Source organism: Nomascus leucogenys, chromosome 23, assembly GCF_006542625.1.
Source record: "Nomascus leucogenys isolate Asia chromosome 23, Asia_NLE_v1, whole genome shotgun sequence".
Classification (NCBI taxonomy): Eukaryota; Metazoa; Chordata; class Mammalia; order Primates; family Hylobatidae; genus Nomascus; species Nomascus leucogenys.
Window position 1 is genome coordinate 4566003 of NC_044403.1, and position 24866 is coordinate 4590868.

The 24866-nt window shown below is 38.8% G+C and overlaps 1 protein-coding gene across 3 annotated transcripts in view; it reads left to right on the forward strand.

Annotated features, from left to right (window-relative positions):
- Window positions 1-22708, forward strand: part of TMTC1 (transmembrane O-mannosyltransferase targeting cadherins 1) — a 283499-nt gene extending 260791 nt beyond the window's left edge. For all 3 annotated transcript variants that reach the window (XM_030804535.1, XM_030804536.1, XM_030804537.1), the window contains 7 exons: window positions 2524-2626; window positions 4610-4745; window positions 5646-5790; window positions 6732-6869; window positions 8617-8739; window positions 11147-11224; window positions 16553-22708. In XM_030804535.1, the coding sequence (XP_030660395.1) occupies window positions 2524-2626; window positions 4610-4745; window positions 5646-5790; window positions 6732-6869; window positions 8617-8739; window positions 11147-11224; window positions 16553-16693 (864 nt within the window). In that variant the 3' untranslated portion in view covers window positions 16694-22708. The remainder of the gene's footprint in view (window positions 1-2523; window positions 2627-4609; window positions 4746-5645; window positions 5791-6731; window positions 6870-8616; window positions 8740-11146; window positions 11225-16552) is intronic.
- Window positions 22709-24866: the final 2158 nt, after the last annotated feature.

Genomic DNA, 24866 nt, shown 5'->3' on the forward strand with positions numbered 1-24866 from the left:
CCCTTTCTTGCTCAAATAAACTTTGTTACATTTAATTTGTCTAAAGTTTTTCTTGTAACGATGGTGTTCGTGAAATATTTGTCAAGGAAAGGGAGGGAGGGACGGGTTGGACGGATGAACAGATGGACGAATACCCAAAAGTATAACTGTTTATGCCAGAGTCATGTTTGCTTATTTCCAAAAATACTGCTTTTATTCAGGGCTCCCCAATTCCCCAGTGGCCCACTGAAAACATAGCTTCTATTCTCTGTCCCCATGTAGCTATGAGATTTTGGATAAGTAAGGATAAAGGCCAGCCTGATAAACCAACGTGCTGACCATGTGCTGAGCATTGTTCTAAGGGTTTCAAATGTTTTAATAGATTTAATCCTCAAAACAACCCTATAAGTACAGTTGTTATCCCTGATTTACGGTTGGGGCACATGGCAGGTAAGGAAGTTCACACAGACAGTAGATGGTGGGGCTTGGATTTGAATCCATGCAATCAAATCTTGGGAGCCTCGTTCTTAACCACTGTGTCATACTTCTATAGCCATTGCAGTAAATGCATGTGGAATGAATGGATACATGAATATATACCCTATGGTACTCTCTAGATGTTAATTTTCTCAGGTTGTTATATAATTTCTGTTCTGCCTATCTTCATTACACACACACACACACACACACACACACACACACACACACACGTCAGTCCTTCAATGGATGAGAGCTTCAGAAAGCTTCTCTTCAATAGATTGAAAGGAAATATTCTGAGACTTTAGTTCATCTTTAAATTTTTTGAATTTGATAATTTGTTGAGTTTGGCAATTAAAACACATATTTTTAGAGACTTGGATCTTTATTTTTGCTGGAGTGTGGATGAAGTTTGGCAAACCACACCTTGTTCCCTAAAGTTACTTAAATGTAGGAACTCAAATAGATGGCATTGGTCATTCTACAGAGTGTAAAGTATATGTTCCTTTCTGGGTCAAATCAGATGCCGGCTTCTTGGCTTATTGTTCAGCCCTCAGTGTGAATATCTAAACAGAATCACAGGCTTAAGGTGCCATGTCTCAGGAAATTGTTGCTCTGCATTCCTTTGTCATGTGTCTAGTTGAACGCTCAGTAGGAGTAACTTGAGATAAGGTTTTGGAAAATGTCCATACTCAGGGCATATATGTATTTTTTAAAGCTGGCATGTGCTTTGTGCCAAATCATCTTATTTTACGTGACCTTCGCAGCTGTACTAGGAAAAGATGCCACTGTTAACATGTGGGTAAATAAGTCTTAGTATCTGGGAAGCTTTGATTAATTAATTATATTTCATCTTCTGTATTGTAAAAGTAAGTGTGATATAACAGTCTTTAACAGTTGTGAAAAATGTACCTAAAAGGGCCAAGTGCAGTGGCTCATGCCTGTAATCCCAGCACTTTGGGAGGCCAAGGCGGGCAGATCACTTGAGGCCAGGAGTTCGAGACCAACCTGGCCAGCATGGCAAAACCCCCATCTCTACTAAAAATACAAAAATTAGCCAGGCATGGTGGCACATGCCTGTAATCCCACCTACTCAGGGAGCTGAGGTGGGAGGATCACTGGGGCCCAGGAGGCGGGAGTTGGAATGAGCCGAGATCGCCCCACTGCACTCCAGCCAAGGCGACAGAGTGAGACTCTGTCTCAAAAAAAAAAGAAAGAAAAAGAAAAATGTAACTAAAAAGTAACTCAGAATTACTAAAGTTTGCTAAAGTGATGAATCTTTAGACAAACAAAACACAAGGGCCATTAGAATTGGAGCCCTAGAATGAGAGATGTGGTGATCGGCCTGAACCTTCCCACACAGGTTGGAGGTACACCCTTGAGGGGACATAAAATCCTGTTGGAGGAAACAGCTCAGAGGTGGAAAGCGTGGACTGAGTATGGGAAGTAACCACCAGTCTGGTGGGCTGTAGACATAGTTCAAGTAACGAAAGGATAGGGCAGAGCCCTCCCCAACATCTGCATCTGCCTCCCCTCTCTACTTCCCCCAAAAACTTCCCAAAACAAGCGGTACAGTATAGAGTGTAGATAAAAAGAGAGTCACCTGTCCAAATGCAGCTAGAAAACAAATTCCCCAGACTGCCCCGCCTCCCAGCCACAGTGCCACCTCTAAGAACATTCCACCGTATTTGCATCCCCTATTTTCCTATGGAGAGTCACCGGGGTGAAGGGCATCCTATTCAAACAACTATTTTCAGTCCTTTTTCACCGGTAGGCATGCATGTTGTACAGATCCATATCCTTCCAAAGGTCCCATTTGAGAAAACGTCATCTTTTTTGCCCTAAGGGAACTAAATACAGATATGAATTTTGGGTATTTTGTACACAGTTAATATTGCCTTTAATTCAAACAAAATTCATAGTGCCTTATCTCAGTGCCTGTTGTATATTAGGTGCTTAGTAAGATTTTTTTTTTTTTTTTTTTTGCTTTTCCTCCTCCTAATATTCAGTTTATTGCTGGTTTTAAAAAGCTTTTCACTTATTTTGTTTGTTTCTTTCTTTTTAAAGGAGAGGTTTAAAGAAGCTGAAGAAATATACCAAACTGGAATAAAGAACTGTCCAGACAGCTCAGATTTACACAATAACTACGGGGTTTTCTTAGTTGATACTGGTAAGTGAAACCAAAGAGAAACTGTACTGCTGAGATTAGCTAATACTATTTATCAAGCAAAATGGAAGGCAAATAATCCTCAGAAGTAAAATTCACTGGGCTTGGCAGGAAGCTCACACTATTGACAGTCATTATACCTCGGGGCTGTCATTTCTCTAGATCTTCAAGCTCGATTCAGTAAAATCTGGCCATTCTCATGCTCATTTCTCTACGGAAAACTCCCCAGGGGACAGGAAGTAGCCTTATGATTTAATGAGTCCCAGTCTTCTTTGAATATTATTTATATATATTTATAAATCCATGATGATGAAATGTTTCTCTACAATGATGCAGAACCTGCCTCTGAAAGCAGTTACTGGCAGGTGATAAATACTTTTCTATAACATATTTTTTAAAAGCCTCCAGAATTGTTCCATCATTCCTTCCTTGATGTACATTATAGAAACTGCATTATTAAAATTGATACGATGCTCTTATATGACAGGTGCTATATAAAATACACTTACTTTATCTTACTTAATGCAAAACATTATTGGGCATGAATTCTCTTTTCTTTATGACTTATGTAGTGCCTCTGTACTGTTGGCATGCAATATAAGTAACGAAATTATATTTAAATGTAAGGCCAAAGCACCACTTTGTTCTTGTTGATTACTAGACTAGCTGCCCTGCAGTAAAATTTAGTTTAATTAGTTTTTCAATATGAAATGCTTAAAGGGGGTTTTATTTTCAAGGATATTTGGAGCTCTCTTGTTTTACAGAATATAAAATTTACATTCTGATACATCTGAGAAACTTACCTTATTTTTGCATGTGTAAAATTGTTGTGTAGTGCCCCCTGCTGGTTCATTGGCCACATAATAATAAACTGTCTTAAAAATATAAAAACCAGAAGAAACCTCTAGTTGGGCAGGTCTAACCCTCCTCCTTTTACTTCAACAACAGTCCCACCCCACCACATCCCTAAAAATGATAACTCTGTGACCACCCTATGACACTGAGCCTCTACCTCCAGAGACAGAGGCTCCTAGGGACCTCCTAGTCAAACTTGTATTCAAACAGATGCACTTGAAAAGATTTCTGTGTAGATAATAGACATTCCATTCTATTTAGAATTTCACAGTTTCACCAGGAAGCTACTACGAAGAAACCTGTCAGACTAGAGGGTCTTCATTCTGCTTCTGGCCTTACTCTCACTTGCCTTGGGATCTTTATCAAGTCTCTGAATATCTTTGCACTTTAGTGTCTATATCTGTAAAGTGGAAAATTTTTGTGTGTGGTTTTTTAAATGTCTCTTACATCCTGATAAACAGCTAAACAGTATCCAAAGGCAGCTAAATTGTATAAAAAATACCTGTGAAAACCATACAAATATAAGTATTTAAAAATATAGAATGCATTGGACAAGTACATGGTGGCATTATTATGTTGGAAGTCTTATTAATTAAGTACCATTCAAATGAAAGTACATGATTTTAAAAGAGATTTTCACTATAGAGCTGATATGTGTTATTTAAAGTAATGCTTCAATTGCTATGTTGCAGTATAATTCATTGAGACAGACCCTTAGAAATTGCTTCTGGACAGTTTTATTTCTACGGTAGCCTGTTCTATTTTTTATATAATGAGAGCCAGTTATATCTCAGATAAATAACAATCACTAATAATCTGAAGGCATCCTATTAGCAAGAGCAATGACCAGAAAAATTTGGACTAAAATAACATATATAATTAAAAGAATAGGTTTTAGTTTTTACTGCTTTTTTGTTAATTTTTTTGGAAGTATGAATGAACAGTGAAATTGTTCGAAGTTAGGCAGTGGCCAGGATGGGAAGCTCAAATGCAAGCTAATTTGCATGTTGAATAATTTTGGTATAACTCTGTAATAATGAGAAAGAATTATAAGTCAGAAGAGAAAGTGAAATGTTCATGTCTTTTATAAAAAGGCATGTTCTGCTCTTACCAACCTGTCACTGGTTACAGGCTTACCAGAAAAGGCAGTGGCCCATTACCAACAGGCCATCAAACTTAGCCCCAGTCATCATGTGGCCATGGTGAACTTGGGAAGACTCTACAGGTCACTGGGAGAGAACAGCATGGCTGAAGAATGGTACAAGCGGTAACGTTCCCTTTCTTTGCTTTATAAGTTGCCCAGGAACCTCAGCAATCGCTCGTCAGCTCCTTAGTTAATCGGAATCGGTGTGCTCTCAGAATACTAGCAAATTTTGCCAATTCAGGTGATACAAATTCTTATCTCCAAAGAAGAGCAACCACAATATAAGTGGGATCATAATTCATGACTTTGGCTTGCTGGTTAGACTATAGTGCTGAACCAAGGTTGAAATTTCATTCCCACTGTAGTCAGTTTATTGTTTTCTGAAGCCATGTATTGCAACCCCAATCATAAACAGCAATTTAAAAAATGAGAATACATGAAAAACTATGCACACGTGAGAACAAATTCATCATAATTAATGGGAAAGACCCTTGGGGCTCAGTTTCTGTATTGATAGGTCAATAAGACATTCTTATGTTCCAAGTATGGCATCATGACCATTTTGTAAAAACCTTGTGCTTGGCAGGCACGGTGGCTCATGCCTGTGATCCCAGCACTTTGGGAAGCCAAGATGGTAGAATCACCTGAGGTCAGGTGTTCAAGACCAACTTGGCCAACATGGTGAAACCTCGTCTCTACTAAAAGTACAAAAATTAGCCGGGCATGATGGTGGTCACCTGTAATCCCTGCCACTCAGGAGGCTGAGGCAGGAGACTCACTTGAACCTGGGAGGTGGAGGTTGCATGAGCCCAGATTGTGCCACTGCACTCTAGCCTGGGTGACAGAGTGAGACTCTGTCTCAAAAAAACAGAAAAAGCCAAAAACCTTGTTCTTGATATAAAAACAAAGACCATGTTGGAGCAGAGGTTCAAACCATGGACAGTCATCCCTAAATCTAAGCCTAGACATTTGGAAATGTACCTATTAGAAGAGAAACGTCATTTCGATTTTCTCCAAACTCAGCGCCCTGCAGGTGGCACACAAAGCTGAGATATTGTCACCCTTGGGAGCACTGTATTACAACACTGGTCGATACGAAGAGGCTTTGCAGATTTACCAGGAAGCTGCAGCACTTCAGCCTTCTCAGAGGGAGCTCCGCTTGGCACTGGTGAGTAGGATGAAAGAAAATGAAGCTGGCAACCTAAGCACAGCCAGCCATAGAGAGAGATATAGTCCTCATGCCTCAAAACTGGAGCTGGAATGCCGTAATACATCCACTGTATGAATATTCATATAGCCAATATTAGAGCCATTCTCTAAAGACATGGACACCAAAAATACTGCATTTTTGTTTTGAAATAACTTCAAACTTATGAAAATGTTGCAAGAATAGTAAAAAATTTACATATACCCTTTCTTCCAGATCCAATGATTTGTAACATTTTGATGCATTTATGACTCCATTGTGTATGCATATGTAGATGTATATGTACCTACATGTATATGTGTGCATATTTAGATATGTATGTTTGTATATACCTATTATTAGTATGTGTTATTTTTTTCCTGAACCATGTGGGAATTAGTTGTATATATCATTCCCCTTTATCTCTAAATACATTTGCAAATAGTTTCTAAGAAGGACATTCTCTAACATAACCACAGTATATTTATTAAACTCAGGAAAATTAACATTCATACCAACAAAATTTTTATTTCAATGTTTGGAACTTCACTCATCCTTTTCCTTAGATGTGCAATAAATCAAATTTGTTATCTTGCTATAAACACACTGCTCTGATGAAATCAGAGGAAATTCTTTCTCTTCTGACATATTTAGTCAACCTTTTTTAAAAGCCACAAGCCATTTCATTGGATATATTTGGTATTTCTGCCATTCACTCACAAATGCATGCACAAAACTAAATAAAGAAACAAACAGCAAAAAGTCAAAACCTGAAAACTGGTGATTCAGCCTTCTCTGTGAGTCACCAAATTGATGCTGAGCATGTTTGTCAGGAGTGCATTCTGAATGCTTCTATTCAGGGAGGCTTTATCTGATAAGGTAATAAAGTCTCTGCTAAGCCAAGGTCCATGTGGTTTTTCTAGGCTCAGGTTTTGGCCGTGATGGGTCAGACGAAAGAAGCTGAAAAGATGACCAATCACATTGTGTTGGAGGAGACCGGGTGCCTTGAATGCTATCGCCTCTTGTCAGCCATCTATAGCAAGCAGGAGAACCATGACAAGGTAAAGAAGGACATTGTTTAGAGTTCTTTGGATTCATGGGTTAAACATGGGGTGCACCTAAGTGATTCTCCAGTTTGCCTGCTTATAAGCCCGGGAAATCTTAAATCTTATCAGTCAGCATATCCTATCTTGTGGAAACTGTTCACAGATATCCTCTTAACACCTGAGATATCCCCTTGTAATAATATTTTCTTGGCTTATCCTTGGTGTAAAGCTTTTATGTGGTATTGTCTCAGTTTGTTTTCAGCTACGTCTATAAAGATCAAGACCGAGATTCAAATGCTTTATTATTTTGCATTTTCCTTCTTATATATTGTTTTAGGTAATCCTCATGACAACCATGCTTTACAGGGTTGTCATGAGGATTGCATAAAACAGTATAGAAGAGGAATATATAAGAAGACTACATGAAACAACATATAAGAAGGAAACCCAGGGTGACCCGGTGCCACAACTGTTATTGTTTATCTCAATTTTAAAAGTCACATAATCAGTAGATTTATAAACTGACTCAATGAAATAACTGTTGAAGGCCCACTATGTTCTGGCCACTGTAGTAGGCATCAGACATAAAGTGGTATGAAAAAAAAAAACAAAAAGTCACTGCCCTTGTCTTCATGGAGCTAACCCATAGAGAAGGAGATTAAACAGGTACTCACAAAACAAATGTAGAGTGATAGCTGTGCCCAGGAATATCATGAAGTGCTGCCTCTCCCAAACAGCATATAATCAGGGGACCCGATGAGTCTGGGAGGCCAGGTTTCCCTGTGAAGTGATGTGGAGGTGAGGGCTGGATGAAGAATAAGAGTTATTAGGCAGAGGAAGAAGCCAGGAGGATTCTGGGCAGGGAAACGCACATGCGAAGCCCTGTGGCAGCAGTGAGGGGCATCTCTGAGGAATGGGAGTGAGGGAGCGGGAGCACTGTAGGAACGCAAGCACAGGCTGCTGGGAGGAGACTCCTTGGGGCCAGGCCAAGGGTTTTGTTCCTTACCGTGGGAGAAGCTTTGAGTTTTTGTGAAGAGGACAACATGATTAGATATTTGCTTTGAAGGGATCTTTGGCTGCAGTGGGGTCAGTGGGTGCTGGGGGCAGAATGGTCACTAGGACCTGAGAGGGGCTGGTGGGGTGATTCAGATGGACACATGGTCAGGGAAAACGTCTGATGCCAGATCTTGTTTTCTTTCAACTGTATCACACCACCTCCCTGTAAAGTAATCAAGGATATTTTATTGCCACCCATTGATACGTGGGAAAACTGGAGTGTAAGAAAGTTATTTTGTCAGGGCCACTAATTCCCAGTGAGAAAATCAAAGATAATGAAGAATGTATATATATTTTAGACAAGGTCTTCCTCTGTTGCCCAGGCTGGAGTGCAGCGGCATGATCTCACCTCACTACAAGGTCCACCTCCCAGGGCTCAAGAGATCCTCCCACCTCAGCCCCTCCAGTAGCTGGGATTACAGGTGTGCACCACCACACCTGGCTAATTTTTGTATTCTTTTGTAGAGACGGGGTTTCACCATGTTGCCCAGACTGATCTCGAGCTACTGGGCAATCTGCCTGCTTCAACCTCCCAAAGTACTAGGATTACAGCCATTAGCCACCACACCTGACCAAGAATTGTATTTTGATTGTCACATACCATACCTGCTGACACATAGGAACAAAAAGTATAAATTTTGTCAGTTAAATAAGTTTTTCTTTACCTAATCTGCATTTATTCTGTCTTAATTTCCAACCTCTACAGGCACTTGATGCTATAGACAAGGCTCTCCAGCTGAAACCAAAGGACCCAAAAGTCATTTCTGAACTTTTTTTCACAAAAGGAAACCAATTAAGAGAGCAGAACCTTCTTGACAAAGCTTTTGAGGTATAAACTCTTCATAAAATTATATCATCACATTCACAGATTGAAATTAATTCTCTTTTGATCTTTAAGGAAACATGTACAGTAAGATCTAAGATCACTGACATGTTTGTGGAGTGAGTTTTTTTCACTAATTAACGAAGTTTTGTTTATTTTTTTATCATTGAGCATCTGGCCCTTGACTGAATCAGAGTTGCACATTTATTTTTCTGAATAATCACCTTTAATTTGATGTTGACAGCATTCCACATTTTGGCCTCAAACTAGCTTCTCTCTGTCTGTGTCTCTGCCTGCAAGACCTTCTATTCCAGCTGGACTAGTACCTGAAAAGCCTTGGACATTTCTACATGTCCTTGAAATGCCCTCTCTTGACTTGGAGGATGAGATTTCCACTCATCCACCAAGACACAGTCTTTGTCCTCCTGCCTTAGGAAGCCCTCCCTAACCATCCTTATTCCCTGTGACCTCACTTCTTCTGAACTCTTAAAAAGCATGGACTGTCTCATGAAGGTACCAGTCATTTGAAAGTGTCACATATTACATTGTATTATTAGGTCCGTCCCCTAACCCCCGTATGTGTGTGTGTGTCTCTGTGTGTGCAGGCACGCACAAATCCTTGCATAGTTTATCTCCCCAGTTAGATTGGACTTTCCTTGTAGAGAGGGACTGCATCCTTCTCTGTTCTAAAACAGTGTTTTGCGTCTTACAAGGTGTTCAGTATCTATGGCTTTGGAATAAAACTTATTCACAGGTTGAACTCAAGAAGACATTTATAAGTAGAAATAGAAATGTTACAATGTTACATACTTTAAAAATATGTAACAGTGTTACACACTTTCTCCTTATATCTGGTAAAGCCACAAATTATTGAAGTCATAAAATTATACTAAATATATTATAGGAAAAGTAAAATCTCAAATGATACAATTGTGTTGGGAAATAAGTGAGTGGCTTTTAAAATATTATTGGAAAACACATGGAAAGATATTTGGGAAAGCTCATTTGAATGTGAATCCTTTAAACAAAAACAGGAATTGTGGCATTTTTCTCTGAAAAATCGTAAGCATTTTTCTCCGAATTTGTAGGGTTTTCTCTGCCTTTTCAACATTTTCAGTATCTTCATTCTTAAGTTATTTATAACTAATGTGAACATTATTAATAACTTGTCAATATGTATGTGTGTGTATATATGTGTGTATATATATATGTGGCCATTGATTCATAATGACAGCTGAAATGTATTAGCACTCTGTGTATGATTCATATGTGTTATGTAACTTAATCTTCACGAGAATCCTATAAGAAAGGCATGGTTATTATCATTTTATAGTTTTGTAAACTCAGGCTTAAAGGTCATATCGTGCTCAAAGTCACAGAAGTGGGTAAGAGATGGGTGTCAGGGTTTGAATCCAGGTCTCCTACACTACATTCCCATCTTCGCTGATATGAATTAATCCAAGAGACACCCTTTCGGTTTATTTTAGCAGGTTTTTGAAAGTATAGTTTTGTAACATTTCTTTCTTTCCCCTAAAACTGAAGTAGAGGAGAATGGACCAGATTTTACTTGATGGACCTGTTTGGTCATATTCTTGCTAATGAAAATAGCAAGAAACATTAAAATATGTGCACAAATACTTAGCTTTGTAATTAAAGGCAATACCCTTAACCTGTGACTTTATTTCAGGTGACCACTTGAGACTCAGTGGTGAGCATACCTTTGATGCAAAACATGCATAATGTTAAAAATATACCACACATCACTGATACTACATTTAATAGAATACATGTTATTCAGACCAAAGAAAGTGCTTGAGGGATAAGTAACTCTCTTTAAACATTTGAAGACTTTTCATGTGGCCGGGGAAAAAAGACTGTCTAATGAATAAAACTATCCCCTGGTAAAGTAGATGTTCTTAAAGAGGCGGTGATCCACTTTAAGAATTTCAGCATAGGCTGAATGACTAGGTCAGTTATATTGTAAAAGGAGATACTGCATTAGGGTTAAACTGTTCAGAAGACTACTCCAAAATTCTGTTATTATAAAAAGAATTTTCTTACCAATTCCATTTGCAGTGAAAAAAGGCCAAAAAGTAGAATTTTCTGGCAGGTCAAGGACAGTTAAAAATGATGTGATATAATAGAAATCTGAATTCCCTGCAGGCATCCTCAGTCTCTCCAAGTCCAAAGGTTAGCTCTGCAGGGAAATTATACATTTCAGTTTCCTCCACTTTAGAATCATCAGCTTTGAAAAATAATAGAAATAAACAGGGTCTCCTGTGAACCAGTAGCGGCTGGTTTCATTGTATTAATACTTTAAATTTTCACATGTGAAGAAAGTGGTTTCTGCAATCCTGGCGCGTTAAAGATGGGGCTTTGTTTCCTAACCTGAGGATATTTCTTATTTATTTAGAGCTACAGAGTGGCCGTGCAACTAAATCCAGACCAAGCACAGGCCTGGATGAACATGGGTGGCATCCAACACATCAAGGTAGGAGAATAATTCACTTCCGTGTGGACCAGGCTTTCCCCCTGTGTTTCCTCTTTCTGTCTTTCTTCTTTCTTAAAGGATTGAGGAACTATTGTTAATTTCCTTTTTGAAATCATTTGAATATCAAAAGTATGGGAGTTTAAAAGCGAAATAGCTCAGTTTATGTTCATTTTGCATTATCTAGATATTGAATATCATGAAGCTATTTTAAAAATAAATCTATATAAATTAGATTTTATGATTTTTCTAACCATGAAGAAAATCATATGTACCTAACGGAAGTATCACCCAGCGGGTAAAATCTGTTTATGGGAATTAAATCGTCGTTGAAGCTCAGTAGCTCAGTATGGCTTAATTTCTTCCCAGTTTAACTCACTGTCAAGATTAAAGTGTTACTTAGAATATTGCTTCCTAGTTCTTATATCTAATATACCTTTTCTCCCTAATTTTTTACTGAAAAGCAAGCTTGTTTGTTTTGTTTTGTTTTGTTTTTCCAAAGGAAAAACACTACCTTTGGATGAGTCTTCCCAAAGATTGGAAATGACCTTTGGGGGACTATTATCTGTAACTAATGCAATGAACAATTTGCCATCATTCATTTATTCATTCATCCATTCATTTTATAAGCATTAATGGCGAACATCCTATGTGTCAGATCCCTTGCTAGGCACTGGGAATACAGTAATGAACCAAGAAGACAAAAATTCCTGTTCTTATGGTGCTAGTAGGAGGAGATATATTAATACAAGGAGGAGGAGGAGGTGATATATTAATACAAACATATATACATGAACGTTTAATGCATGCATATGTGCATATATATACGTATAAAATATATTAGATGGTTGTAAGTGCTAAGGAGAAAAAAGAAAGAAGATTGGAATGCCAGGGAATAAGGGCTAAAGTTTTAAATTCAGGTGGTTAGGAAAGGCCTCAGTTACAAAGTAGTATTTGAGAAGAGACCTGAAGCAGTGAGCTATGTGGCGAAATTGGGAAAGAGCACAAGCAAGGGCAGAGGCCCTAAGGTTTGAGCATGCCTGTTGTTTAAAGAGTAGTGAGGAGGCAGCGTGGCAAGGAGAGAGCAAAGAAAAGGAAATGGGAGAAGCTAGGGTCAGAGAGGGTGCAGGGTCAGATCATGCAGGCCTTCAAGGAGTTTGTAGGGACTTGGGCTTTTATGCCAAATGAGTCAGGGTTTTTGGAGGACTTTGAGCAGAGAAATGCCACGATCCAACATGTTTTTAAAGAACCACTCTTGCTTAGCTAACTGATTTTCAGTCTCTGCACTGATAAAATAGCAGCGTAGTGATTAAAATTTGAACAAAGTCCTAACGGATTTTACTGTTAAGTGGAAACTGATCACTCTTGGAAACACACACGAAAAAGATGACCCATGATTACACAAATGGGAGGGGTTAATGGGATAATTACCCTGCAGCTGACAGCTTTGATCTGGTAGGTGGTGAATTCAAGCACGATATTTATCAGAGCCAAATTGCCCAAGCTCTGATCTTAATGATATTCTAGGGTGTCCAGTAACATCTAGCTAGGAAACATAGAATGAACTTACTTTAAAAGAGTAAAATGATAATTTTAAATATTTTTAATCATATATTAAATAGTTACATTTTCAAATACAGTCATGTGCCACGTGACATCATTTTGGTCCAAGATGGATCATCTACATGATGATGGTCTCATGGTCTCATAAGATTATAATACCATGTTTTTACTACATCTTTTTTGTGTCTCAGTATGTCTAGATACACAAATACCACTGCGTTACCATTGCCTGCAGTATTCAGTATACTAATATGCTGTACCGGTTTGTGGTCTCGAATCCACAGGCTATATCATATACTCTAGGTGTGTAGTAGTAAACTATTTCATCTAGGTTTATGTGGCTATATCCTACGATGTTTGCCTAAAGGAAAATCACCTAATGACGCCTTTCTCAGAAGGTATCTTTGTCATTAAGTGACAAATGACTGCAGTGTACTCAGTATGTTTTCAGATAGAGTATATCTGCAGCTAAAATGATGGGTGTAGTTGTTAATTAGAAAAAGCACAACAAATACACGCAAAAATGTCCAAGAAGTCTGGAAATAGAGAAAATAGTATGTCTACCGCACTCTTTAACAGGTGAACCCATTGCTTTAAATTAGGAAGTACTTCCCTTGGGAAAGTGTCTAGAGATTAAAGAAGGATCTATTGACTACATTATTTTAAAATATAATTAGTGCTGAGTAAAAATTAGTTTATCCTGTTTTTTGTCTTTGTGGACATCGTGTACTAGGTTGACCAATATAAAATTGCCACCTTTGTAGTTTTAAAGTGGTCGAATATCAGTTAATTTATATGATACAATCTGATGTAAATATATAAACAGGCACATGGCCCAGATGTGGTCATTTTGATGCCACTATTAGAATGCAGGGTTGTCATTATGACGCCTAAAAGATAATTATGAACTTTCTGTGTCTTTTCCATTGCCAGGTAATGTGTGCATCGGGCATTGTTATCCCATTCCTAGGCCTTGCTCCTTCCCTGAACTTGGGGCATTTTAGGCAGGCCTCAGAGCTCCAGCAAGGTTGAGAGTTAGAATAGTACTTTGCAAGGAGGTTGCAGAAAGAGATGGGGGAGAGAGGAGCAAATGTCATAGTTGTCTCTTGCTCATGACACTTGGTTATAAAAAGTAATGCTTCTTATGAAGTTTTACATATAAGATGAAATGAGTAGACCAAGAAATTATAATACATTTTTTATCATCAAAGAGTTGCATCAACCAGGCTATAGCACAAAGTCTGATTTTCAGTACTGCCTCATGACAGTAAATACGTATTTTCTAGAATGGTGCTGTCCAGCAGAACTTTTGTGACAATGGAAATATTCAGTATCTGCCCTGTCCGAGGCAGTAGCCACTAGCTACACGTGGCTATTAGCACTTGAAATATGGCTGGTGCAACTGAGAAACTGAATTTTTAATTAATTGTAACTAATTTAAATTGGAAAAGCCACTTGTGACTAGTGGCCATCAAGTGAACACAGTTCTAGAAACTGGATAATTCAGATTTTTTACCCAGCATCTAGGGACTTGGAGATCCTGACTTAAGGGATATAATTATTTTTTAAAATAGGTCTTCTAGGCTGGGCACGGTGGGTCACGCCTGTAATCCCAGACCTTTGGGAGGCCGAGGCAGGCAGATCACCTGAGGTCGGGAGTTTGAGAACAGCCTGGCCAACATGGTGAAACCCTTTCTCTACTACAAAAATACAGAAATTAGCCAGGCATGATGTGGCGCACGCCTATAGTCCCAGCTACTCAGGAGGCTGAGGCACGAGAATTGTTTGAACCCGGGAGGCGGAGTTACAGTGAACTGACATTGCACCACTGCACTCCAGCCTGGGCTACAGAGAAAAAAAAAATACAGCTTCTAGTTTAGTGAAGAAAAGGGCAATTTGAGGGAGAGAAAAGGAACTGGGTTTTGTGTGAAAGGACAGAGAAGCCTGGTGATCAGAGAAGAAGATCCCACGGCACTTGACTGGGCTGACATTCAGGAGGCCCCCTGGAAGAATCGTTTCAAAAGCAACTGCAGTCAAAACAGATTTTGAGAGCACTCTTAGACCCCAAAATGTATAGTTGTCTGCATGTAAGTGCTAAGGCTAATAAAAATCAGAAGACATTTGGAAGACATATCGTTGAATTTAAAAAAAAATAATTGAATATAGCAAATGCAAGTTCCCACTTGTTCAGCAATCTGTTTAACTTCTTATCAGAGTCATTGTTAATACTTCCTTTTGTTGTACATGCCAGTGCCTGGATATCTAATGTACAATTTCTTGTGCTGTTATTTCCACTTTCCTTTTCACCAATATGACCAGTAAATACAGTAAGAAATAGACACTATTGATACAGAGCCTGGATAGTCATTAATAACAGTAATGATAGTATCATATTGAGCGCTCACTATGTGTCTAAGCTTTTGACAGGTATTTGGAAGATAGGTAAGCATTCGATAAGTATTAGTTGCCTGTTGCTACATGGTGTCTTCACTCTAAGAGATACAATTTTTAATTGTGATGGAAATGTAGAGGGTCACTGGTGTTTATCCACACAGGAGCTATAACTAAGAACAGATGGAACAAATTCATACTTTTTGTAATGGGGAGAACTCCAGCAATCTTAGCTCTGAGACTTTGCAGAATACAGATCTAAAAGAGGGTGGAATGAGTAAGGGAGGTAATACATCCAGTAGCAGAACAAATGCTGAAAAAAGCTAATAGCTGTGACCGAGTTTCCAGGGACCCCTTCTGGGACCAGGCACACATGGTTGCTAGTTGAAGAATCAAACAAAACAGTTGGAAGCCAACAAAGGGTGGGGACAGTTGTGTTTAGTAGGTCAGGAGTCATATACCATACTGCACTAAAAGTATATAGCTAGTGCATACTGCCGCAAACCAGTGGTAGTAGAAAATTTGACTTCACATTCTTATCAACTCTTTTCATTGCATAAAAACTTTATTAGGCAAAAGTTACTTTTACGTTTTAAGCTGAAGACTGGAATAACTGCTATCACTAAACAGATAGAGTGGATACATAAACTATTTCATCATTCTTCTTGCAGTTTTAAAAACATTTTCTCATCTCTCATTCTCCCACCCCCTCCACCCCATTCCCCTAATATGAATTTTGTGCCATGGTTCCATTTTACAAAGGAACAGTACTAGCCCCCTGAGGACACTAGGAAATGATAACCTCACACCCTGCATTAGTAGAATTGAAAATCTGTTTTTCTGCCATTTATCCTTACAGTATAACTCTCCTCTTTCACATTCTCCAACTGGTCTAGTGCTTAAAACAAATGGAGTCTCCAAAAGCACCAATAGACAAGGATAAAATTACACATACAGGCCGGGCGCGGGGGCTCAAGCCTGTAATCCCAGCACTTTGGGAGGCCGAGGCAGGCGAATCACGAGGTCAGGAGATCGAGACCACGGTGAAACCCCGTCTCTACTAAAAATACAAAAAATTAGCCGGGCGTCGTGGTGGGCGCCTGTAGTCCCAGCTACTCGGAGAGGCTGAGGCAGGAGAATGGCGTGAACCCGGGAGGCGGAGCTTGCAGTGAGCTGAGATTGCGCCACTGCACTCCAGCCTGGGCGACAGAGCGAGACTCCATCTCAAAAAAAAAAAAAAAAAAAATTACACATACAGAGTTTCCATATGAGAACATTAATGTAAAACTGGGCATAGGGTCAGTTTCTTAGTCCTCGTTCTCTGAGAGAGTTTTGTGATGGATCAGAATGTAATTGCTCCCTCTTTCCCACCCCCAGGGAAAATATGTGTCTGCAAGAGCTTATTATGAGAGAGCCTTACAGCTGGTTCCAGACAGCAAACTGCTGAAGGAAAATCTTGCCAAATTGGATCGCCTAGAAAAACGATTGCAAGAAGTTCGAGAAAAGGATCAAACATAGCACCGTCTGACCCAACCTCATGGGATAATGTGGTACCTCTGAAAGGGGAGTGATAGAAGCCTTGCCTTCACATCAGCAGGGGCACAACTAATGAGATTTTCTCTCATTCCGAGTTCAGGGTGACACATTTTGGGACATCTGCTGGTAGCCCAGTGCTGAAGGACTTGCTTTTCCATGAAGGAAGATGAAAACAGCGAACAAGGGCAAGAAGGTCTGAGAGGGAAGGAGAATGACATTTACACATTTTACAGATTTTTGTTTGGTTTAGCTTGAGATTTCTCTTGATATATCTCTGTGCTTTTGAGACCTGGAGCTCTAATTCTGTTTAGACATTTTTTTGTCCCAGAAATACAGAAGCTTGAAATGTTATGAAGGCAGAGCTTCTATTCTTTATGGCATGAAATATTTCAAAAGAGGATAAATCCTCTGTGGTAAGCCATTTGGAAAGTCCTACCAAGAATTGGCTTATTTAATTCTCCAGAACCAGAAATGAGTATCTAATAGCTTTTGTAGAACCTTCCAGAATATGTGGGGAAAAAGGGCTATTGCTAAGTGAGCTTTATCTAATATCCCCCTAAGAGTTTTACTAGTGCTTTTTTGAGGAATTAAAGGGAAGCTTCTGGAATTGTATATGGATATCTTTATTCCTAGGGGGAAATCAAGGAGCCAGGCACCCCTAATTCTTTATGGAAGTGTTTGAAACTATTTTAATTTTATTACAAATATTACTAGAGTAGTGGTTCTACTCTAAGATTTCAAAAGTGCATTTAAAATCATACATGTTCCCGCCTGCAAATATATTGTTATTTTGGTGGAGAAAAAATAGTATATTCTACATAAAAAATTAAAGATATTAACTGAGAGAAATGTCCTACTTTATTATCTTAATGTTCAGACATCATGAGATTTATTATTTTTTTGAAAAATATATTTAACCTTTGAGGAACCTTTATGATGTGTTACAGAAATCTTCATAGATTCTAACTAGATGGAAAAAGAGCTCTATTTATTTGTGTTCCTAGGCTTAGTGAGAATTCTGGGCTTAGAACATCAATGATTAATACCTAGAATTCTTTGTTTTGAGAATATTATGGAGAATGCTCTAAAAATCTAGGGTAAAGATCTAAATTCAAATTTTAAATATATATTTATATTTAAGAGATAGGAAAGGCAAAGTTGAACTCACAATTTGACATTTATTTTTAGTGTTATTTATTTCATAACTTATAAAATATTTAATATATACAAACACACTCTTCTTTTTTCTCTGTACAAAGTGGTTTTAATATCAGCTTTCAAAACTGATCTTATAAAATGTAAATCTAAATTGTAAAATAGTTAAGTTTTAACAGTCCCTGCCAAACTTTGTGTTGATTATTCACTTGCTAAAGAGATGTGAGGAATCAGCCTTCAGTGTTTTGGCAGTAGGATATTTTGGAAGTGAAGAAATTGGAACACCTGATTCTAATTTGGTCTTCATCATTAAAAACAAAACCAAAACATTCCAGGCAGTACTGTTCATAGTGCTGAGCCAGGTAGTACACAGACATAGTAGCCTAAAGGCTCACGTAATTCACATGCTCAGGCCAGGGCAGGGTGAAAATAGCCTTCTGCTTCTTTCAACCCAGTATCAGGAAGCACTACCCCAGTGTTATTATTTGTTTTGTCAAGGTAAGTCTAAATAAACAAGAAAAACTTCTTCGGAAGGCATGGCGAGGGGAGTATCTTAAATGAAAATGATTACAGAATTTGAATTAGCATGCATCTCTTTGTGTGCATCAGTAATAATGTATATATTACCACTACGACCATTTGTTTCTAACAGTTTTTTCATGTTATATAACATAAATGTATCCACAACCTTAATTAAGATATGTTCTTCCCCCAAAATCATAGTCCTAGTGTCAAGAAACATACTCCAGTGTTTATTGTAAAATAACAACCCCACCCTCAAATTGGAAAAACGTGAATGTCTAGGACTTTGTTACAACTTTTCAGAATAATCTGTAATGAAAACTCATGCTTAAAAATTTAATGGAAAAGACTGAGCCCCAAATTTTGAACAGTTATTACGCCTTACTTGAAGTGCTAATAAAGGTAGGAGAGTACATTTGTTGGAATAACAGAAATGGTGATTTCAGCCTAAAAGTTTCTGAGGGTAAAGGATCACATGACCTTCAGGAAACTTTCTCTGCCTCCTGGGAGGTGCTTTCCTATCTCCCCCATCCTTCCCTACCCCGTTTCCCTTTTCTTCCCTCTCTTTTTCTCTCACTGTCACTCTGTCTACACACACTGGCATCTTTTGAACACTAAAAGTAAGCACTGTTTTTTAAAAAAGTAATTATTTGTTGGATCAGACACTTTTATCCCAAGTGAATACCTTCACTGAGATGTGGCCAATGCGAAAATTTCACAGTTAAAATAGTGCCTATAAGAAAATAGATCACATACTATTTTTCAAAGATATTAAGTGTGTTTTGTAACTATTTTCATTTGGTCCTTGTAACATGAAATAATACATGGAACTTAACCTTTATAATAAAAATAGAGTGCCCTGGTTCATCATAGAGGTGCATCTGGTTTGCCCTTAATGAAAGTATACTTGCTGTGTGGATTGATAGCACCTTCTTGAAATGGAGAAGCACAGCTGGCTTCATGGATGTGCAATTTTTGCAGTCCCACAGGGCCCTGCACGCAGAAGCACCCCGACTCAGTTGAATGTCTGTTTGATTTTTTCTTATTTATTTTTTTGAGACACAGTTTCACTTTGTCTCACTTTGTCACCCAGGATGGAGCGCAGTGGCACAAACATGGCTCACTGTAGCCTCGGCCTCCCTGGCTGAAGGGATCCTCCCACCTCAGCCCCCCAAGTAGCCGAGACTACAGGCATGTGCCAGCATGTCCAGTTAATTTTTGTATTTTTTGTAGAGACAGGGTTTCACCATGTTGCCCAGGCTGGTCTCGAACTCCTGGGTTCAGGCAATCTCCCCACCTCGGCCTCCCAAAGTGCTGGGATTAAAGGCATAAGCCACCATGTCCAGCTGAAATTCTTAATAATCCTTAATAATTTTTGAGCAAGAGGTCCACACTTTCATTTTGCACTGGGTTCCCAAACAGGTCCTGGGTAGGAAAGAAAGTGGCTGAGGATAAAACAGGAGTTGCTTTGGCCTGGCTGAACATTTGAACCAATGATCAGTTTCATTTTATGATTGTGATCATAAATCACAATCTGAACAGATTTGCTCTTTTTTTCCAGCTACATTTAGAGTTCTTCATGTATGTATCACCCCTCTTTTTCCAGTCCATCTAACCTCTCCTTTTTTTGTACCTAGAATCAGTTCTCCTTGCCTTCAAAATCCCTGATAAGTGTCCATTACTTTATGTATCCTTTGATATAGAAGCCACTAGAATGGCTTTAGCAGCTTATTTTAATCTTATGAATTATTCATTCAGGATTTTTTAAACGATTCAGATGCTTTCAATCTGTTAACAGTATTTATAAAACCTGTTTCAGTGATACAACATAGGTGAACTAAACCAAAGATGCAAATGCCTTGGAAGAAAAGAAATTTTATTATAGAGAATCCTGAGATTATATCCTTTTGGGTTGTTTAATTTGAAGCCTATCACAAAACAAAGAGAATTGTCGCACTTTAATTCCAACCTCCTACAGTACTTCACAACCCTTAGCATAAGATTCTGAAATTTGTAATAGGTGGTACCTAGTTTGATGCAGGGTTTTGCAGCGGTTGTGCAAATGCCTCTGTGCAACGGCCTTTCAGTCAGACTAAATGAGAAAATCCAAACTGTCCTATCAAAACTGACCCACAATAACCGTAGTTTGAGGGGAAACAAAGCAAATGTGGGTTTCCTGTTGTCATTGTAAAACATTCCAGGTTCTCAGATTGAAGAGCTACATTCAGCTGATAGTTGACATCTGTTCCCTCACACATAGTGGCTCTCAACACGGGCTGCACTTTGGAATCACCTGAGGACCTTTCACAATCTTCGGTTGAATCATCCTGGCTGTCCAGGTGATGATTCTAATGTGCAGCTAGGCTGGAGAACCGCTACAGGGCTGACACCTGTAATGGGAGTTTGTAACTTTTACAAAATAATAGATGTTTATAATCTTTTGCAATTTTTACTTTTAAACTTATACTAAAATGAGCCAAAGAAGTCTTAACAATGATTTATGGCACAATTGGTTGGTTGAGGCTATCATTCCATGATTACAAGTAGGTGGTTATGTGGGGTGGTTTTGCACTTGTGGCAATTGGACTACAATTTGGCCTTAAAATTACACAATTCCTGGTTCTCAGATGGAGAGGAATCGCCTTGAAATTTGCATGTACCAGACTAAGTGTCCAGTATATAGATGACTGATATTTTCGTGACTCATAGAAGGTGTCCATGGTATAGAGTTTATGCCTACATCTCTATCTTTATTTTGGGCACAAATGAGCTTTTGTTAATTATTTCTTTGTACTTGTTAGAATCTGTTTTTGAAAAAAAAAAAAAAAACCTTTGCTTTGTGGTGGATTCACCTTCTTAAAATAATAAATCTAGAGGATATTAGGAATGACATTCAAAACAAATATAGTGAGAGGTGATTTTTTAAAAATTTTTGTTCCTGGTTTCCAAATTACATTTACTTTGATTTGATTATATGTTGGTATCTCCGAAATATAGGTTAACTTAGCTATTTAAATGGTATCTCTTGACATTTAAAAAGAATAAGTACCTGTCGAATCTTGCATTTAGGCTGCAGTTGAATAAGATAAAAGCTTAGGGTGCCAAAAAATAATAGAGAAATATTATAACATTTTATTATTATTCTTGAAGTTTTTGATACAAAAGGAAAATATGTGGAATAGTTCTTCCAAAAAATATTATTTCCCTCAATATGTTATTTGTAGCCACGTAACTTAAAGAGAACAGAAAATAACTGCAATCAAAAGTATGGTTTAATATCAATCAAAGTGGCACAACAGAATTGATAAGATCTTTATAACAATCAATTGGCTGATATTAAAATATTGATTTTAATTGATCTTTTCAATTAAAATCTTTAGGGCCTGTAACTCATAAAATCAGCATCCACCGCAATATATGGTCATTATTGGTTTGTAAGCATAGATCACCATTGACTCCCACCTGGAGAGACATGTCTGTTTCTAAAAATCCAGTAGTTTCTTTGTATTCTCAGTAGTACACATTGTATATATACATATGTATCAAATCTGGTAGTTTTCAATATGTGTGATGTCCTTTGGGGGTTATCTTGCTGGTCCATAGGAGGGGTACACTAGCCCAAGAATCAAGACATCTGAGTTCTAGTTCTAGCTCTGCCACTGAAGAGCCACCTTACCTGGGGCAAGTTAGCCAGTGTCTCTCAGTCATGTTTACCACCCATGAAAGGGCTGGTCGGTTTGATGTTTCCATTAAGCTCAATGAGAAACTCTAATGGTTACTCTTGAATCTGGATTGAAAAACACCATGCATCTGATGAGATAATTCATAAATGTTGCCCTGTTTTAAATGATACGACCCTAAAAGTGACTGAATTGCCCAAATGCTTGAACATGGCAGAGGTAGTTACTTTTATTTTACAGTCTGTGCACTTAAAAATTCCTACAGTGATTGTTACTTTACTGGGGAAAAAAGATGAGGTGAAACTTCCTCCCAAGGAATTAACTTATCTGTAGAAGCCATAGCTTGCTTTTACAATGTGGAAATCATATGATTTGCTGTAATTCACGCAGATCCCTCCTTTTGTCAGGGGGAACTGATTTGCATCATGTTCTTTTTTCATAAAGCTTTTACTTCCTGTTTGGATCAGTTGTATGTAAGTGTACATTTTTGTTACTTTGGCTGTGCCCGTTAGAATTTATCTTCCATAAAGTATTTCTCCCATTGAGTCTAATGATGTATACTTTGCCTAGGTCTTTCCAAAATTAAATTTATGTAAATGTCTATTTTATATAAAATATGATTAAAATAAGTACGTCTGGTTTCAATCTCTCAAGTACTTCATGGTTAGTACCTACTGATGTCCATGTCACCAGGAGTGTCTGTTTTAACAATGTTTTAAAAAGGACCATCTTCCTTCCTTCATTCATTCATTTACTCATTTCATTGCATTGTTCTGTGTGCTTCCTGTCCGCTCTCTTTCCCTTCCTCTGCACAGTGCCAATTCAGTACTCGCCCACTCCAGATCTGCTCCCCCATCGTGCTTAGATGCTGTCACCTCTCTCTTCACAGAGTAAATAAAAGGTAGAAAGCAGCTATCCCCCAATGCCCTGCATTTCATCTGTACATTTACCTGCACCTAATTCTATCCTTTCTTTTCTCCTGTTATCATAATGGAAGAAGAGGACCCTAGGTTCTGAATTTTGCCTCTTATGGAACTTCATTCCATGCCTTAACTTCTCCTTCATCTTTTAACTTCTTCCTTTTGCTGGCTCTTGTCAATTTATCAGTTCTACTGTATCTTAAAGCACATACACAGGTAATCAACACCAAAACAATCTGAAAAAAAAAATCCTCTATTTCATTTTATCTGTAGCTGCTATCACAGCTCCGTCTGTCCTTCACAGCCAAGCTTTTTGAATAGCAGATCACAGTTGTCCTATACTGGTGATGATGTCCAAATTGAAGACAGATTTGCTGTACATCACAAGTCACCACTTTCTGGGGGTAGTCCAGCCCACCACTCTCCTTGGTATCCTTTCCTTTTCTGAAGTTTTTTAAACATAAAAAGAGGCTTCTTCCATTTGGATGTTTTAATATAACTGCAAACTCAATTTATATTTAAACCATTACTTTATTAGAAAATTTTAGTCTAAAACTAATGGCCTGCCTTTTTTTTTGAGATGGAGTCCACTCTGTCGCCCAGGCTGGAGTGCAGTGGTGCGATCTTGGCTCACTACAACCTCCGCCTTCTAGGTTCAGGCGATTCTCATGCCTCAGCCTCCCGAGTAGCTGGGATTACAGGCATGTGCCACCACACCCAGCTAATTTTTTTATTTCTAGTAGAGACGGGATTTCACCATGTCGGCCAGGCTGGTCTCGAACTCTTGACCTCCAGGTGATCCGCCTGCCTCACCCTCCCAAAGTGCTGGGATTACAGGCATGAGCCACTGCGCCTGGCCTGTGGCCTGGCTATTAATGGTGTGTAATTCTTATTGAATGGCTCTTTTTCCACTTAATGGAAAGGCATTATTCTGTGAGGCCTGTAAGGGACTAAACCTTTGTATATAAGAATAGGGTCTCAGTTGAAGCTGTGGGTTTTGAACTCTGGAAACAAAGGGAGTTGTTCTGTAACAGGAAATGAGACAGTGCCCCACCGCATGGAGATTCCCAGGTTTGAAACAAAGAAACCACAGAATATGCTGCAAAGCTGTGTGCCATGGGCAGAAGAGTGAAAGGGGACAGCACCTGTGAGCCTCACGGAAGGGCTGGCCATGGTTTGACCAACAACTTGAATATTGCTGGCCTGACCATTCTTTCACAGCACATGTTCACATTCTAGTTCTTTCCCTTTTGTTTAGTAAAGGCTTTTTGGTGGGTTTCATCTTACCTCTTGCTAAAAAGAAAGAGGGCCTTGGGTCCATGTGGGGGCTCTGAGCTTTTACTGGAGAACGGTGTGGACCTGGAGCTGGCATGGTGGTTCAAATGGTCACCCCCGTGTGATGACTACAGGGAGGAAAGTGGTGAGGGCCACTGTTCAGGTAGCCACACATCTGGACATTCCCTGGACAGTACTGAAGCCTGGAGGTTCAATGTTTTATTTTCACAGAAGAGCTGCTTACCTTAAGAGCATGCTGGACACTCCCTATAACCTAGACACCCATGCATGAAACCAGGGAGTTATCTACTCAAACTGTCATCCGAGGTGTCTTTCCTTGAAATAAATACTCAAAAGAAAATAGTGCTACTCTCAAGAACAGCACAGTCCCATAAAACTATTGGTGATGATGGAATGTTCTGTATTTGTGCAGTTCAACATGGTAGCCACTAGCCACAGAGGGTAAATGGACACATTTTGAAGATGCCACAGCGCCAGGCGTCATTCACTTTTTTTAGTCTTTTCTTCAAATAGTGTCCATTTACCCTCTGCTCTCTCCTGCAGTCACAGAGGTCATTGTCCCCAGTAGATTGTCACCTGCTT